The sequence below is a fragment of the Typopeltis vanoorti genome, chromosome 2, assembly GCF_054136105.1.
Source record: "Typopeltis vanoorti isolate ZY-2024b chromosome 2, IOZ_Tvanoo_1.0, whole genome shotgun sequence".
In the NCBI taxonomy this organism is placed as follows: Eukaryota; Metazoa; Arthropoda; class Arachnida; order Uropygi; family Thelyphonidae; genus Typopeltis; species Typopeltis vanoorti.
The window spans coordinates 74,823,202-74,838,894 of NC_143550.1; the positions used below are offsets into that span (position 1 = coordinate 74,823,202).

General features: G+C 34.0%; 1 protein-coding gene across 3 annotated transcripts in view; it reads right to left on the reverse strand.

Moving 5' to 3' along the window:
• mRpL42 (mitochondrial ribosomal protein L42) overlaps window positions 1-15,693 on the reverse strand; it is a 76,779-nt gene that overhangs the window by 15,091 nt on the left and 45,995 nt on the right. For 2 of the 3 annotated variants that reach the window (XM_090406066.1, XM_090406075.1), the window contains exons 4-5: window positions 10,257-10,289; window positions 2,437-2,564 (exon numbers count right to left, since the gene is read on the reverse strand). In XM_090406066.1, the coding sequence (XP_090262192.1) occupies window positions 2,437-2,564; window positions 10,257-10,289 (161 nt within the window). The remainder of the gene's footprint in view (window positions 1-2,436; window positions 2,565-10,256; window positions 10,290-15,693) is intronic. The other variant, XM_090406084.1, reaches the window with a different exon arrangement.

The following is a 15,693-nucleotide window of genomic DNA, read 5'->3' on the forward strand; positions in this document are numbered from 1 at the left end:
GCATGGTTCAGAATGCCTAGACAGAGAGACGAATTCCTGATGATTGGAGTAGAGCTCTAATAGCATCCATATATAAAACGGGGAAATAAAACTGAATGTAGGAATTACAGAGTTATTTCCCTACTGAGTGTTCCTGGTAAGATATATGCAAGTATACTTGAAAAACAGTTGAGAAGAATTGTGGAAGAAAAGCTTGGTGAAGAACAAGCTGGATTCCGGACAAATAGAGGTTGTCAGGATCAGATCGTTACTTTACGACAAATAGTGGAGAAATCATGGGAATATAACAAAGATCTCTATTTGAGTATTGTAGATCTGGAAAAGGCATATGATAAGGTGCCAAGAGAGAGAAGCTATTCAATACGCTACAGTTATATGGTGTCAATGGAGCATTATATCAAGCAATACTTAGTCTTCATTTGAGTTGTAAGTCAGCAGTTAGAATTGAAGAAAGTACAGTAAGATGGTTTGATGTTAAATCTGGTGTGAGACAAGGATGTACATTATCCCCTCTGTTATTCATTATCTATATGGATCACATTATGAAGGAAAGTGGTATTAAACATGATATAAAAATTGGAGATGTTAATGTCAGCTCTTTGCTTTATGCGGACGTTATACTTATCAATAAATCCACTAGGAGTCTGCAAGATTCCTTGACTAAATTGAATAACTGTTGTAATAGATATGGTATGAAGGTCAGCAATAAAAAGACAAAGAAATGAAAAGAGGCAGAATCGTCGAAAATGTCAACTGCATCGCGAACGGATAACCTGTGGAACAAGTAAAACATTTCACCTACTTAGGCACGATTTTTAGTGAAGATGGTAAATTAAATACGGAAATGAAGAACAGGATCAATAAAGCTGGTATAGTAGGAAGTCAATTGAATAAATTCATATGGAATAAGAGAGAAATTAGTCAGAACACTAAATTAGCTGTATACAGTGTTCAAACCAGTTTTAACTTATGGATCTGAGAGCTAGGTTAGAAGTAAAACACTTGACCAAAGATATGAGAGTCCTGAGAAAGATTAGAGGCGTGAACAGATGGCATCAATGGCAATATCATATTAAAAACAAGGATATTAGGAAAGAACTTGACATTGTCAGCATCCAGGAATGCATTAGCAGAGCTAATCTCAGGTGGTATGGTCATTTAAACAGAATGGGCGAATGATGATGAAAGATTGGCAAAACAAGTGTTCTCTGCCAGGTTGGCAGGAAAACGACCCAGAGGAAGACCAAGATATAGGTGGTTTGATAGGATACAAAGTGCCTTACATGACAGAAATATAAGATCTGATAATATTGGAGTCTTGACAAGTAACAGACTGATCTGGAGGAAAATTGTAGATAGGAAGTTAGTAATGATGTAAATTTTTCATGTAGTACTATCATATCCTGTACACCCCTTGAGGGTACATGTCAGGAATTTGATGATGATGAATTAATTATATAAATTAATATATTGAAATAAACAATAGAATATTCTTTTTATTAAATTTCATAACTTTGAATGCACGGTTCAACATCTAGCAACTATATTAACATCTTGTGTCAAAATGTCTTGATTTTAATATCAAATTATTTACTTATTTTTTCATTACAGCCAAAAATCTCATCCATAAATAAGTGCACAATAAGCTTGTTTTATATAATTAAACTCTTCCATAATAAGAAAATTTAGCTACATATACAAGGTGAAGTATGAAAGTAATATTTCCTTCTTTTTTTTTCTCTTACAATTTATGTAAGCTTTCTGTTATGTTGCTAAGTGGATAGCAATAGTCTCTACTGCCCACTCAAAGTGGTAATGTGATCAGTCACATGAGAGTAGCACACAAGTAGTTCAAAATGGTGGCTGTTAGACATATAGAGGTTTGGCTTAGATTTTTCTGCAGCAAGGCACCATGATCAATTCAGAATAGTAAATGAAGATATTGCAAAAATGCATCTAGAGAGTTGAGTTTGACCCAGAAGAAACATGATAATGCCCAACCTAAAACCGGTTTGTGCACAATGGATACACTGCAACATTTGGTTGGAACGATCTTGCCTAATGCTTGGAGCTGGCACCCTGTGACTGCCTATTTGGTCCTCTGAGAATATCATTCTGTACACAAGTGACAAAACAAGTTGTTTGTGAAGAGCTCCAAAAGTTGGAGTAAATACTTTTACCAGCTTGGTATACAGCATCTCACTCTGTGATAGCAAAAGTCTATAATGAAAAATCCCATTGTTCAATAAATTATATTTTATGAGAAAATAAATGGGAGGCATTGCTTTAGAATCGCTTGTTGCGTTTTGTTAATTTAATGCCAATTTTGAATTAGCAAAATAATATGAAATATAATTAAATAAAAACTTAAATGAAAACTGCCACAGAAGTTATATTATTAAAAATACAGTTGAACTGTATTAGTAGCATGCATACCTAAGAAACCACCTATGCTTGGCAGTAAAAGTTAATTTTTGCAGCTCTTCCCTCATTAGTATCCCTTCAGTAGGATGAAAAATATTTTTTGAAACCAGCCTATGCTGCACCTTAAGCGGGGAATCTTCCTAAAATAAATGAAGAAATGGTTTTTATTTCACACGAAAAAGCAATTAACTAAAATTAAAACAGGATTAAAACTTTACAAATTTAGGTATCAGGTTAAGTTAAGTAACATTCTTTGGTGCCCTTTCGTGGAATCTCAGAATTCATTGTAGAAGATCATTCTATTCCAGCCAATCAATTGAAGGATGGTAAATTTAATGCTCCTGTTAAATTAGTGATTTTTATCTGTTTATTGTGTTATTTCTTTAGAATTAAATTAATTTTTATAGTAATAATACTGCAGATTTTTTGTATGTATAGTATTATATATTTCCTGATATTTTGCTGGAATATTGTTAATATTAAAGCATTACCATAAAATGGCTTGTCCCAGTGGATAGAATCATGCCATTTTGGCAAATCATCAGACAGATGATGAGGGAATTAGAAAAAGTTGGAAAACAAAGAGAAGCACTGGAAGGAAGAAAGATAGGCAACAAAAGGAGAAACAAAAAAACACTAAATCAGGTAAAGATTTCATGTAAAGACAATCATCAAGTACTTAAAATCCATTATAAAAATATTATATAGTACAGAGATTCAATCATAAAATAAGTGAATAATGATAGTGTGATTACTTTAAGTTTTCTAGGTGCTAAAATAAAATAAAAAAATAGTGATACATGTAATTGAAAAGCAAAGCAAAAGAGAAGATAGTTGTGGTAGGAACAAACTTTTTTTTTGCTGATAAATACAATACAATATAAAAGGCCTGTTGGAAGAAGTGAGAGAGTGAAAATAATACTACTGCTTCAAATTATGTACATAAGCTGTCATGTTTATAAAAAAAAATTAGAAAACTCGATTTACATGAAAGTAAATTTATTAGATGTGAAATGTTTGCAAAGTATCAAATGTATCTTCAGTATGTTATAACAATGGAAACACAAAATAAAATGCAATCAAAGAATTAATTTTAAAAGTGACTACATAATCAAGACAGCAGATGGTCAATAAATTCCCAATTAAAAAAAAAATTAAAATTAAATAAAAAATAAATTAACATACAGCTAATTTTCTTTTTATACGATTTCGAAATGTCATTAAACAGAAAACATTGCAGTTGTACAAACAGATTCAGGAAAAGGAGCCAACAACATCAAACAATTGTGATTTTTCTGCAAGCATAGGTGGCTTAAAATTTCTCAAAAGATGAGCACTTCATAATGTAAAAATAAAAGGAGAAACCGCATCTGCAGATGAGCTGGCAGATAGGGAATTTCATTCAAAACTGTCCAAAATTATTGAAAATGGTGGCTACACTCCTGATCAAGTTTGGAACACAGATGAGACCGGCCTTTTTTTTTGGAAATAAATGCCAAGAAGAACTTATATAGCAAAATCCTAAAAAAGTGTTGGTAGCTTTAAAGCAGCTAAGGATTGTGTGACTATTATTTCGCAGCAATGCTTCAGGAGATCATATTAAAACCATTACTCATTAATTGATCCCTAAGACTGTGAATAATGAAAGGTGTGGATTTTAACACATTACCAATGCAGTGGGAGGCAAACAAAAAAGGTTGGGTTACAAAAGAAAATTTTAATGAATGTTTCCATCAATGTTTTGTTCCAGACGTTAAACGCTATTTGAAGGGAAAAAATCTGAACTTTAAAATTTTATTGATTATAGACAATGCACTTGGCCATCCTGTTTTAGAACACCCAAATGTGGAATTTTATTTTCTGCCAACTAATACAACATCCTTAATACAACCACTAGACCACTAAAAACTTAAAACTTACTACATAAGAAGAATTCCAATACATTATGGATAAACTAGATAAGGATAATTTACCATGACAGTTATTCGTGTGTGGAAGAAATTTTCTACTGTCAGAAAGTGACAGCGAATAACATTTCACTAATAACCATATGCACAGGTGTATTTGAGCCTTTACAAATTTCTGTTTTATTAGTGACACGCTATTTTCTTTAAGAAAGATACATATGTATATACTTTAAATAAGTATTTAAAATAAAAAATATTCCATTAAAATGAAATAGAATTTTATTCAATGATTTTCATATGTTTTGTTTGAAAATAACTTATTGCTCGTATCAGGTTTTCACATCTAGAATCATTCTTCTATTTTTTCATATGCACTGTTTTCTTTTTTACATGGTTTCCATTTACACATTTTTTTCTGGAACCAAAATAATACTTATGCAATAATATTTTCCATAAAGGGAATTACTGACGGGCCATCAGATGAACTGAAGACATTCTACAGCTGGAATTGAATTACATCAAATCTGGTTTATGAAAAATAATTTTAACGAGTCTTTTATGAAGAAAGCTTTTAAACAGCTTTAGGCCATCAGTCTGTATATCTTCTTAAGATACTGCATGGATTAAACTTCTGTATATTAAAGGAATTTCTGAATGTATTGCTAAAGTTCTAAAACTTCTTAATGTTGTAGTATCCTTTCATCCTGTCAGGAAGATGTTTACCTTCCTTCCCTCAACTAAAGACAAGCTTTCTTCACTCATCTTTCCAAGTGTCTACCAGACTTCTTGCTCTTGTGGTGCTTTTTACTTTGGGTAATCTGGCAGATTTGCAGTCATCCGTCATGAAAAACATAAATTGTATACACAGTGATGTAAAAGTAATCATAATTTAAAATTCTGAATATTTTTACGTATTGTTTATGTTAAAATGTTTATTAGTTTTAGTTTTATAACATGCATTGTCGGCACTTGCAATGTGTCCGTTATTGAAATTATTCTGTCAAAAATGATATGTAAAGAAGTTAAAAAAAACTGATGTATTTACCAGATTTGATGTTTGTATTACTTACAAGAATTTTATTGTAATTTAAAATTATCGAAAGTTGTGTTTTATGAAGACATTCTCTTGTCGCTAACGGAGACAACGTGCCAGCCATTACACCTAGTTTCTTGCTTACCATTTTCAAGGAGTGTGCATGCTCGCTGAGACATTTGATGTGTGATTGACAGATGACAAGTTCGGTATCGAAGCAACGGGAGAGTAAACAAGGATAGTGTTCGGAAGGAATTTAGAACACATGCCGGCTGATATTTAGGTTCGAAGGAACTTAAGATTTTTATGCGACAGTCGGAAGAAAATTAATAGTATATTCCGAAAAAGGAATTGTGGAACTATTAAGTTTTAATGTGGAATAAGTATGTGGATAAATAAAAAAAAAAAAAAAAATATATATATATATATATATATATATATATATATATATATATATATATTGTATTTTGGTTTTGAGTCAGTGATTATTTGGATTCTGAAAGAGAGTTAAGATCATTGCACCAATCAGAGTGAACCCTTGTGCATATAATAACATATAGGTACACTAGGAAATAAATAAAAAATAATTGTTAGAAACAGAGATCATCTCTATGGTAGAATTAATATTAAGATAATATCTATAAATATAATATATATGAATATCCTAGAAATATAAAAATCCACCAATTATTAACAGTATCATGAACATGAGCAGTCTAGCCTAGCAGAACATGTCACCTTGACTAAAGACAGGGTTCTTTGAAAGAAAACTAAAGTTTTACAGAAAAGCAGATTCCTCATAGAGCAGTTATATAAGGAGAGCTTTGGGCATTTCTACACTGACTGAATTTAAACAGATCTAATGGCCTTCAATTATCTCCTTTACAGGAAATATTACTGTACCCATTTTAAGTAAATTCCCAATTATCTCATTACATTAATTTATTTTTATTTTAAATATTAAAAATTTCTATTTTAAATAATTTTCCACCTAATTATTGAAGACAGCTTCAATAATTAGATGGAAAAAAAATTACATCAAATAAATTTACTTTCATATCATCATCATCATGCGTATCAAGGATTTAGGCCTAGCAGCCTGTTCCAGCCTTAGAAGTTATCGTTCAATCGTTTAAGAGAATGTCCTGGTTTTCTTTTTCCTAATGGCTTGTTTTGGTAATCTTTCTGTTTTCATTCTTTGAACGTGTTCCATCCATTTATGTTTATATTTTTTAATTTTTTCTATTACTGGTTCTTGGTTTAATTCTTTCATAATATCTTCGTTTCTTTTGTGATCAAATAGGGTATACTTTGCAATTTTTCTCATAAACTTCATTTCTGCTGTTGTTAATCTTTGTTTGTCTTTTTGTTTTATTGTTCAGATTTCGCTTCCATATATTAAGACTGGTAGGGCTAATGTATTGTATATTTTTAGCCTAGTTTGTTTTTGAACTAGGTTTGGTTTAAATATAGAGTTAATTACACCTGTTATTTTTAAATATTTTGCAATTTTTACGTTTATATCTTTTTCATATGTGATCATACATCCTAGGTAGTTAAATGAATTCACCTGTTCTAAGATCTTGTTATCTATTACTATTTTAGTTCTTGATGGATCTTATCCTTTAAAGGCCATAGTTTTTGATTTTTCCGTTGATATTATCATACCATAATCTTTGGATATCTCATTTAGATCTAAAATAGCTTTCTGTAAGTTATCTTCAGAATTTGTAATTATTATCTGGTCGTCGGCAAAGAGGAGAGTGTTTAAGTTCACAGTAGGAGAAAGTTTAATTCCTTGATGTAAATTTTTATTCCATTTTATTATTATTTCATTTAAGTAGATATTAAAAAGAGCTGCTGAGAGGGGACATCCTTGTCGGACCCCTTGGTTTATCTCTCTCGTATATGATAGCTCGCGATTTAATCTTATTTGTATTTGATTATTTTCATATATACTTGTGATAGCTTTTAGGATATTATTCGGTATTTGTCTTTCTTTTAATATGTTAAATAATATGTTTCTTTTAACTTTGTCAAATGCTTTTTCAAAGTCAATAAATGCAATATGTGTCTCTAAATTATATTCTCTTCTTTTCTCTATTACTAATTTTAGGCAAAAGGCCGGGTCTATACATGATCGTCCTTTTCTAAATCCATTCTGTACTTCTAAAATAAAGTTTTCGGAATATTTCATTAGTTTGTTATTTAAGATTCTGCTATATATTTTGTAACAGGAATTTAGCATACTGATACCTCTATAGTTTTTAGGGTCATCTCTATTACCTTTCTTAAAGATAGGAATTACAATTGCTTTTTTCCATTCTATTGGGGGGGATACCAGTTGAGTAAATTTTATTTAAAAATAAAAATTTTCTTTCATGTAAGTTTGAGTTTCTGTCTTTAATTTTTTTTACAAATAGTATATTACCTAGATATGATAGAAATAAATTAAGAAAAAAGGGCTATGATAGCAAACAATTTGATGCACAGACAATGTAGAAAGTACTTAAACATAATGGGAGAAGAAAGATTAGCAAAACAAGTGTACTCTGCCTGGTTGGCAGGAAAAAGACCAAGAGGAAGACCAACATATAGGTAGTTTGATACAGTGAAAAAGTGCTTTAGAAGACAAAAGATCTGATAATATGGGAGTCTTGACAGATAACAGATTGATCTGGAGGAAATTGTAGATAGGAAGTTAGTAACAATGTAAGTTTCTCATGTAGTATTGATACTATCATACCCTGTACACCCGTTGAGGATACGTGTCAGGAATTTGATGATGACAATGTAGAAGGAAATGGGTGTGAATATTTGGATGTTAGAGCAAGTTTAAGGAAAGAATGGATTTGTATAAGAGGGATGATCTATGCTTGAATGCATTGGATTGATATCAGGAGTGTGGAAAAATGATTAACTGGTATGAGACCTAATAAAGAGAATCGGGGAAACTAGATTCTGATTTAAGGAATGGTGTGAACCTGTGTTAAAGAGCAACTATGTTAATGAGAGGCATGTGCATTATCATGGAAATGATTATGAGGAAAAAACGATTTTGCATTTGTCCAGTTCTGTCTTATTAAGTGCAAGGATGTAGCATATGCAAGGCATTAGATAAAAAAATAGAGATCATCAAGTTGACCACAACTGGGTCATGCAAACTACAGAAGTCAGTATACAAAAGACAGTAACTTATATCTGTACAGTGAATGCCAGGAGTATCAGAAACAAGAAGGCAGAGTTTGTTGCCTTGGTGAACACACTGGGGCCGTCAGATCGTAGAAATTAGTGAGACTTTGGCCATCAAAGGTAGACATACTAACTGGCATCAAATGTAAAGAGTACAATATTTTTAAGAAGGATAGACAGGATAGAAGAGAAGGGTATGCTGCTAACAACACTTGATGGTTTGATTCCAGTCGGGTTAAAAATCTATGACTGCAATCCTATAACAATTTTTCATGTGGCAGTGAGTCTGAAGCCATCTGGAGATGGAGTTTAACAAGATCAAATATGTGGACTGCTGTTTCACCTAGTGGATCGGTTGCTACTAACAACGAACTGCATTACCAAATAAACATGAGTGCAAAATGAGTGAGTAATTATCCAAACATTGATTGGGTAGTGGCAAAATTGCATGAGAAGAATGAAACCGAATTTACTCACCCATTGCAAGCCAAATTCCTCAAGAAACATGTAACAGAAAGAACATAAGATCTTGTTAAACTCACAGAGTGTTACATTTGATTAGAGTCACAAAGGGTTTTAAAGATATGATTGTTCTGCCTCCACTTGGTGACAGTGATCATGCTGTACTGACTTAGGAAATGACTAAGTTTACAGAATGTTCCATTCAGAAAAAATATTATATGCTGAACCACCAAGCAGGAAATAAGACCAGCCAAGAAACATACTAGGTTCTGCTCCATGGCATTATTTGCTGATAGGGAGGATATAAGTAGTGCATGGAAGACATTTAAAAATATTTAACATTTAGTTAGAGAATCCTGGAAACCACTGGATGCATTTAGGAGTACATAATATCTGCATAAAGCAAAGAGTTAAGTTTGCCTTTCTTTTAGGCTTACACAGTGATCCGAATACATTTTTGAAAATTATGGAGACAATTACCGTGCTCGAGTAAAACTTTAGTTTAATATGAACCAAAATCTAAACTAAAGTTTTACTCAAACACGGTAGTTGTCTCCATAATTTTCAAAAATGTATTTGATATCTTTGATTCTAATATCAGATTTAATGTCACTTTCTTTCATAATGCAATCCATGTACATGATTAATAACTGTTACAAATAATGTGCATCCTTGTCTTACTCCTGATTTTACATCAAATCATCTTCCTGTATTTCCATCAATTCTAACTGCTGACTGACAACTTAAACATAGACATGTACTGCTCTATATAACCCTTTATACCATTTATCACATATAATTGCAGTGTTTTGAAAAGCTTTTCTCTGGGCACCTTGCCATATGCCATTTCCAGATCTACAAAACTTACATCTTTATTATATTCCCATAATTTCTCAACTATTTGTTGTAAAGTGAAAATCTGATCTCGACAACCTCTATTTAGACTGAACACAGCCTGTTTCTCTCCAAGTTTCTCACAACTTCTTTTCAAGAATGCTTGTCTAAATCTTATCTGTAACACTTAGTGAGAAGATCCTCTGTAAAAAGTATTAATAGGGATATTAAAATATCATTTCAGAATTAAGTTATTTAGATCAAGTAGCACAAATAATGGGCTGTGTGGTATGGTCACAATGGAGTTGTTACTAGCACAAAATAGTTTTTTTTTTGTAAAACTTCATGTAGGCAATAACTATTAATACAGAATAATAATAAAAAAAAAAATATTGGAAACTTACCTCTTTTATTTCAGGTTCTATTTGTGGCAATGGCTAAAAAATGAATAAATAAAAAGTTATATATATATACAGGGTGTTCGGGATAAATTTGACATATTTATAATTAATTATATTTTTCCGTAAGTTACATGTATTAACACACACTTCTCTTCATTTAAAAGTTTGGACCCTTCTTCATTCATATACAAGATGTCAGAAAGGATGGATAGCTGGAACCCACCTGAATCATGGAAGAGAATAACTTGTATCATGATGATTCGTGCCCGCCATCAAAATAAGGATATTACGACTGCTGCCCAATGCTCCCTGAATACAGTAAAAACAATCAGGCATGAACTAGAGACTTGCAATGGTGACTACGAGGATGTAGCAAGAAGAAAGATCCCTAGCAGACGATCTGATTGCGTTCGTACAGCAGAATTCCTCGCAAATCTGCAGGAACAGGTGTTGAAGAACCCTGGCATTGGAATTCGGGCTTTGTTCGTGGAGTTACTAACTGTAGTCAAGCCCTGGATAACAAGGGTAGCCAATGGTAGGCCGTATGTATGGCAGCAGGATTCGGCCCTTTGCCACACCTCTGGGAAAAGTCAAAAATGGTTGTCTGAAAATTTCTACGACTTCACCAGTCCAAATGTTTGGCCTCCAAACTCCCCAGACCTTAACCCCATGGATTATTTTGTATGGGGCGCAGTTGAAAAAGACACCAATCGCACTTCCAGTAATACAAAAGCCCAGTTAATGGATAAAATTAAAACAGTTTTTGCGGCCCTTCCCAGGGAGACTGTAGCATCAGCTTGTTCGAGGTTCCGAAGCAGAATTGAAGCTGTGATCGATGCTAATGGTGGTTATTTTGAGTAAATCTTGTTGATAGTATTGTAATTAACTCTGCCTGTAATGTTTTTTTGTCAATTCATTAAATTTAATAGATACAAAGAAGATTTTCTTTTTCCTTACGAAACTATCAAATTTATCCCGAACACCCTGTGTATATATATATATTCTCACACACACACACACACACACACACACACACACACACACACACACACACACACACACACACACACACACACACACACACACACACAGATGCAAATATATTTTAATAAACTTTTTCAATTAAAAGTAATCTTAAAACAAAAAAGTTTATCTGTTAGATAAACTTTCTAGCCTGGATAGCTGAGTTAATAGCATACCCACTCTCCGGCCAACAGGCTGTATGTTCGAATCTCAGTTGGGGCATAAATGAATTTTATCACCTTGTGTATGAGACCACCTCTGCTTTGGGGAGCCTAAAGTAGTTTAAAGAAATACAATGTTTGGTCTCTAGGGTTTACAGATTATATAGCCATCAGCCTACCCGTTGGGTGGGTTGATGATTTCCACCTACTAAAATTATAGGTGAAATTCACATTAAAAAAAATGAAATAATATGATAAATCAGTTTCCAAATTATAATAAATTTAGTTTAATCCTTTATCCAAGTGTAAGCAAACAAAGTTTGCACCTGAAGTATCTTCAGGACTTAGGCAACTCGTGGTAAAGGTGGACCAAGCTCTCATCACTCTTTGTCTTAGTATCTCCCATAATGTAAAGCACATCTCCTTGCAGACATGTATAATGCTATGCATTAAGGGAAGGGCCACTACCCAGACTGGTTTCGTCCTTTATTGAATGTTCAAGTACAGGCCAAACTCCAAAAACTCAGAGTTGTTCCCCTCAGTAACAGGCTCACCCTGCCACCGAGAAGAACTCTCAGAACAGGTTGGCTCTACACCGTGGCAGACTGACCCCACCACCAAGCAGAGCCGCTCATTTGCTCATATCTCATCCGAGGGGTAACAGCAACAGCCATGCCTCAGTTAACTTCATGGGCTACAGCATTGCCATTCATTCCCCTCCCCACCCAGGACTTGGGTGACAGCAACAGCCAAGCATCAGTTAAAACTTCACGGGCTACAGCACTGCCATTCATCGCCCACGCTTCCAATCGGTTTCGACCTTTATTGAGGTCTTGTCAGTGGGAGCCATACCCAGAAGTGGTAATACCAAGGTGGAAGTAATGGAGAAGTCATCTTTACCTATACAAGTTGCCAAAAAGGGTCTCGCTTTATTATTAAATTACTCTGGATTTAGAGAAGATGTTGGAAGTTTTTTTCCCAATTGGTTACACTATAATAAATTTAGTTTAATCCTTTATCCAACTGTAAGCAAACAAAGTTCGTGCCTGAAGTATCTTCAGAACTGAGGCAACTCATGGTAAAGGTGGACCAAGCTCTAGTCACTCCTTGTGATGAGAGCTTGGTCTCGAGACCGGTTTTGACCTTTATTGAGGTCTCGTCAGGGGGAGCCAGACCCAGTGATGGCGATAATAAGGTGGAAGCAATGGAGAAGTCATCTTTATCTATACGAGTTGCCAAAAGGTGTCTCACCTTATTATCACCACTTCTGGGTCTGGCTCCTGCTGGCAAGACCGCATAAAGATCGAAACCGGTCTGAGTAGTGGCCCTTCCCTTAATGCATAGCATTATACATGTCTGCAAGGAGATGTGCTTTGCATTATGGGAGATACTAAGACAAGGAGCAATGAGAGCTTGGTCCACCTTTACCACAAGTTGCCTCAGTCCTGAAGATACTGCACGAGCAAACTTTGTTTGCTTACACTTGGATAAAGGATTAAACTAAATTTATTATAGTCTAACCAAGTGGGGAAAAAACTTCCAACAGCTTCCAAATTATTTTAATATATTTTGCAAGCCAAACAGTTTATAGTGCTAAAAATGTGAGCTAGAGGTATGCAGAAATATTAAGAGGAAATAGGTGACATTCATAATGAAAGGCATGACTTTAATGCCCACCCCCTTTTTTTTTTTATATGTGAATCTCATAGATACAAAAGCTGCAAACCAATCATGCCTTTAGTACAATGGGTAAAAAGGTTTGGATAATCCTGGATCTTAATTCTAGAGAACAGACACAGAACTCTTTCAAGCCATTTAAGGCCTCCAAATAAGGTAAATTCATATAACAGGGTAATTCATACAACAGGCAAGGAAAATCATCTACCAGTTAAAGACATTCACCATCCATACTACAGCAAAATTTGAATCAAAGCCTGTTAAATGAGGTCAGAGATGCTACCTACTTTGCCAAACAGGATAACAAACTTCATTTACTTGTAATTAATATATATATATATATATATTAATGCTATCAGTAATTCAGAAAACAGCAGAATAATCACTGTATGTGCAGAACCAAATACTGACCTGAAATATGGAAGAATGATGACACATTATATTAGTCAATAGCAAAAAAAACTTTTTTTCCCTATCAATCTGATTGCAAACCACTTTATTTATCAAAGAACTTCTCTTATAGCTTATCAGAGAGCCAGTTTATCCCTAGCTCTTTTTATTGCAGAGCATACATTTTTACTTAGAAGCACTTTTAAACATCATTTGTCAAACCAATCATGTACCTCACACTCTCTTTCTCAAGAAACTAACAGCAATCTCTCTCTCATATTACAGTTCCATTTCTTCTAGCAACATTGCTTCATTACCAGAACATCATGATGGAACTATATATCCTGTTCACTACATCAAGCTTTCCAGGAAAGAGGCCAGGAGGTGAGAATGAAGTGAATATTCAATGACATCCTGGTCATCCATCTTGTAGACTATATTATAAGTTGACCAATTACTTAATAGTTTTCAGCTTTACTGTTGGCTAAAAACCTTCTGATAATATATCTCCAAGTCTGATTTTAGAAATGTTTGGATCATGTAGTTAGGTACCGGAATGTAGATCATGACCATGTATCAGAATCACAACAGAAACCAAGAGATGAGACCTGTGCACAATAGTCCAAGTGAAATCTTATCAAGGCCTTGTAAAGAGGCAAAAATGACATCTAATTTTCTTAAATATAAAGAGCTAATAAGCTTCATTTCGGCAACAAAAACATTATTTAAATTAAGGGGATGTTAAATCCCACATTGCTTTAAAACCGAATAAGAAACTCAAAGATTGGAATCAGAGAGTTTCTTGCCGAATATAGTATAGTAAACTATAAAGTATCGGCGATCACTAAGCGTCCGCTAAATGCAAGTGGCCCAGCACGTAGTGCCATACCGGAAGTCTCGCAGCAAAGTCGGTAAAGTTCTGATCACTATTCTTAGGTATTTACCATAATGTAAAAACACATTTCCTAGGAAATGTATGCTGTTATTACATTATGGTGGTGAGGTCACTACCCAGACCGGTTTCAGCCTTTTTTGAGGCTTCATCAGTGAGTAGCTAGACCGAGTTAATACCAAAGTGTATAGCAAAAAGAACTTTATACTCTGCTATACGAGTTTCCAAACAGGTGCAACCATTAAGTTACTTAAATATAAAGAGCTAATAAGCTTCATTTCGGCAACAAAAACATTATTTAAATTAAGGGGATGTTAAATCCCACATTGCTTTAAAACCGAATAAGAAACTCAAAGATTGGAATCAGAGAGTTTCTTGCCGAATATAGTATAGTAAACTATAAAGTATCGGCGATCACTAAGCGTCCGCTAAATGCAAGTGGCCCAGCACGTAGTGCCATACCGGAAGTCTTTAGTAGATTGAAAGTTGAAGTTCAGGGGCCATGTAGCAAAGATTGCAAATACAATTCAAAAGATAATTGCAAAGCTGAAACAAACTTTCACATATAAAGATTAGATGTCATTATTTAAATTAAGGGGATGTTAAATCCCACATTGCTTTAAAACCGAATAAGAAACTCAAAGATTGGAATCAGAGAGTTTCTTGCCGAATATAGTATAGTAAACTATAAAGTATCGGCGATCACTAAGCGTCCGCTAAATGCAAGTGGCCCAGCACGTAGTGCCATACCGGAAGTATGGCACTACGTGCTGGGCCACTTGCATTTAGCGGACGCTTAGTGATCGCCGATACTTTATAGTTTACTATACTATATTCGGCAAGAAACTCTCTGATTCCAATCTTTGAGTTTCTTATTCGGTTTTAAAGCAATGTGGGATTTAACATCCCCTTAATTTAAATAATGTTTTTGTTGCCGAAATGAAGCTTATTAGCTCTTTATATTTAAGTAACTTAATGGTTGCACCTGTTTGGAAACTCGTATAGCAGAGTATAAAGTTCTTTTCGCTATACACTTTGGTATTAACTCGGTCTAGCTACTCACTGATGAAGCCTCAAAAAAGGCTGAAACCGGTCTGGGTAGTGACCTCACCACCATAATGTAATAACAGCATACATTTCCTAGGAAATGTGTTTTTACATTATGGTAAATACCTAAGAATAGTGATCAGAACTTTACCGACTTTGCTGCGAGACTTCCGGTATGGCACTACGTGCTGGGCCACTTGCATTTAGCGGACGCTTAGTGATCGCCGATACTTTATAGTTTACTATACTA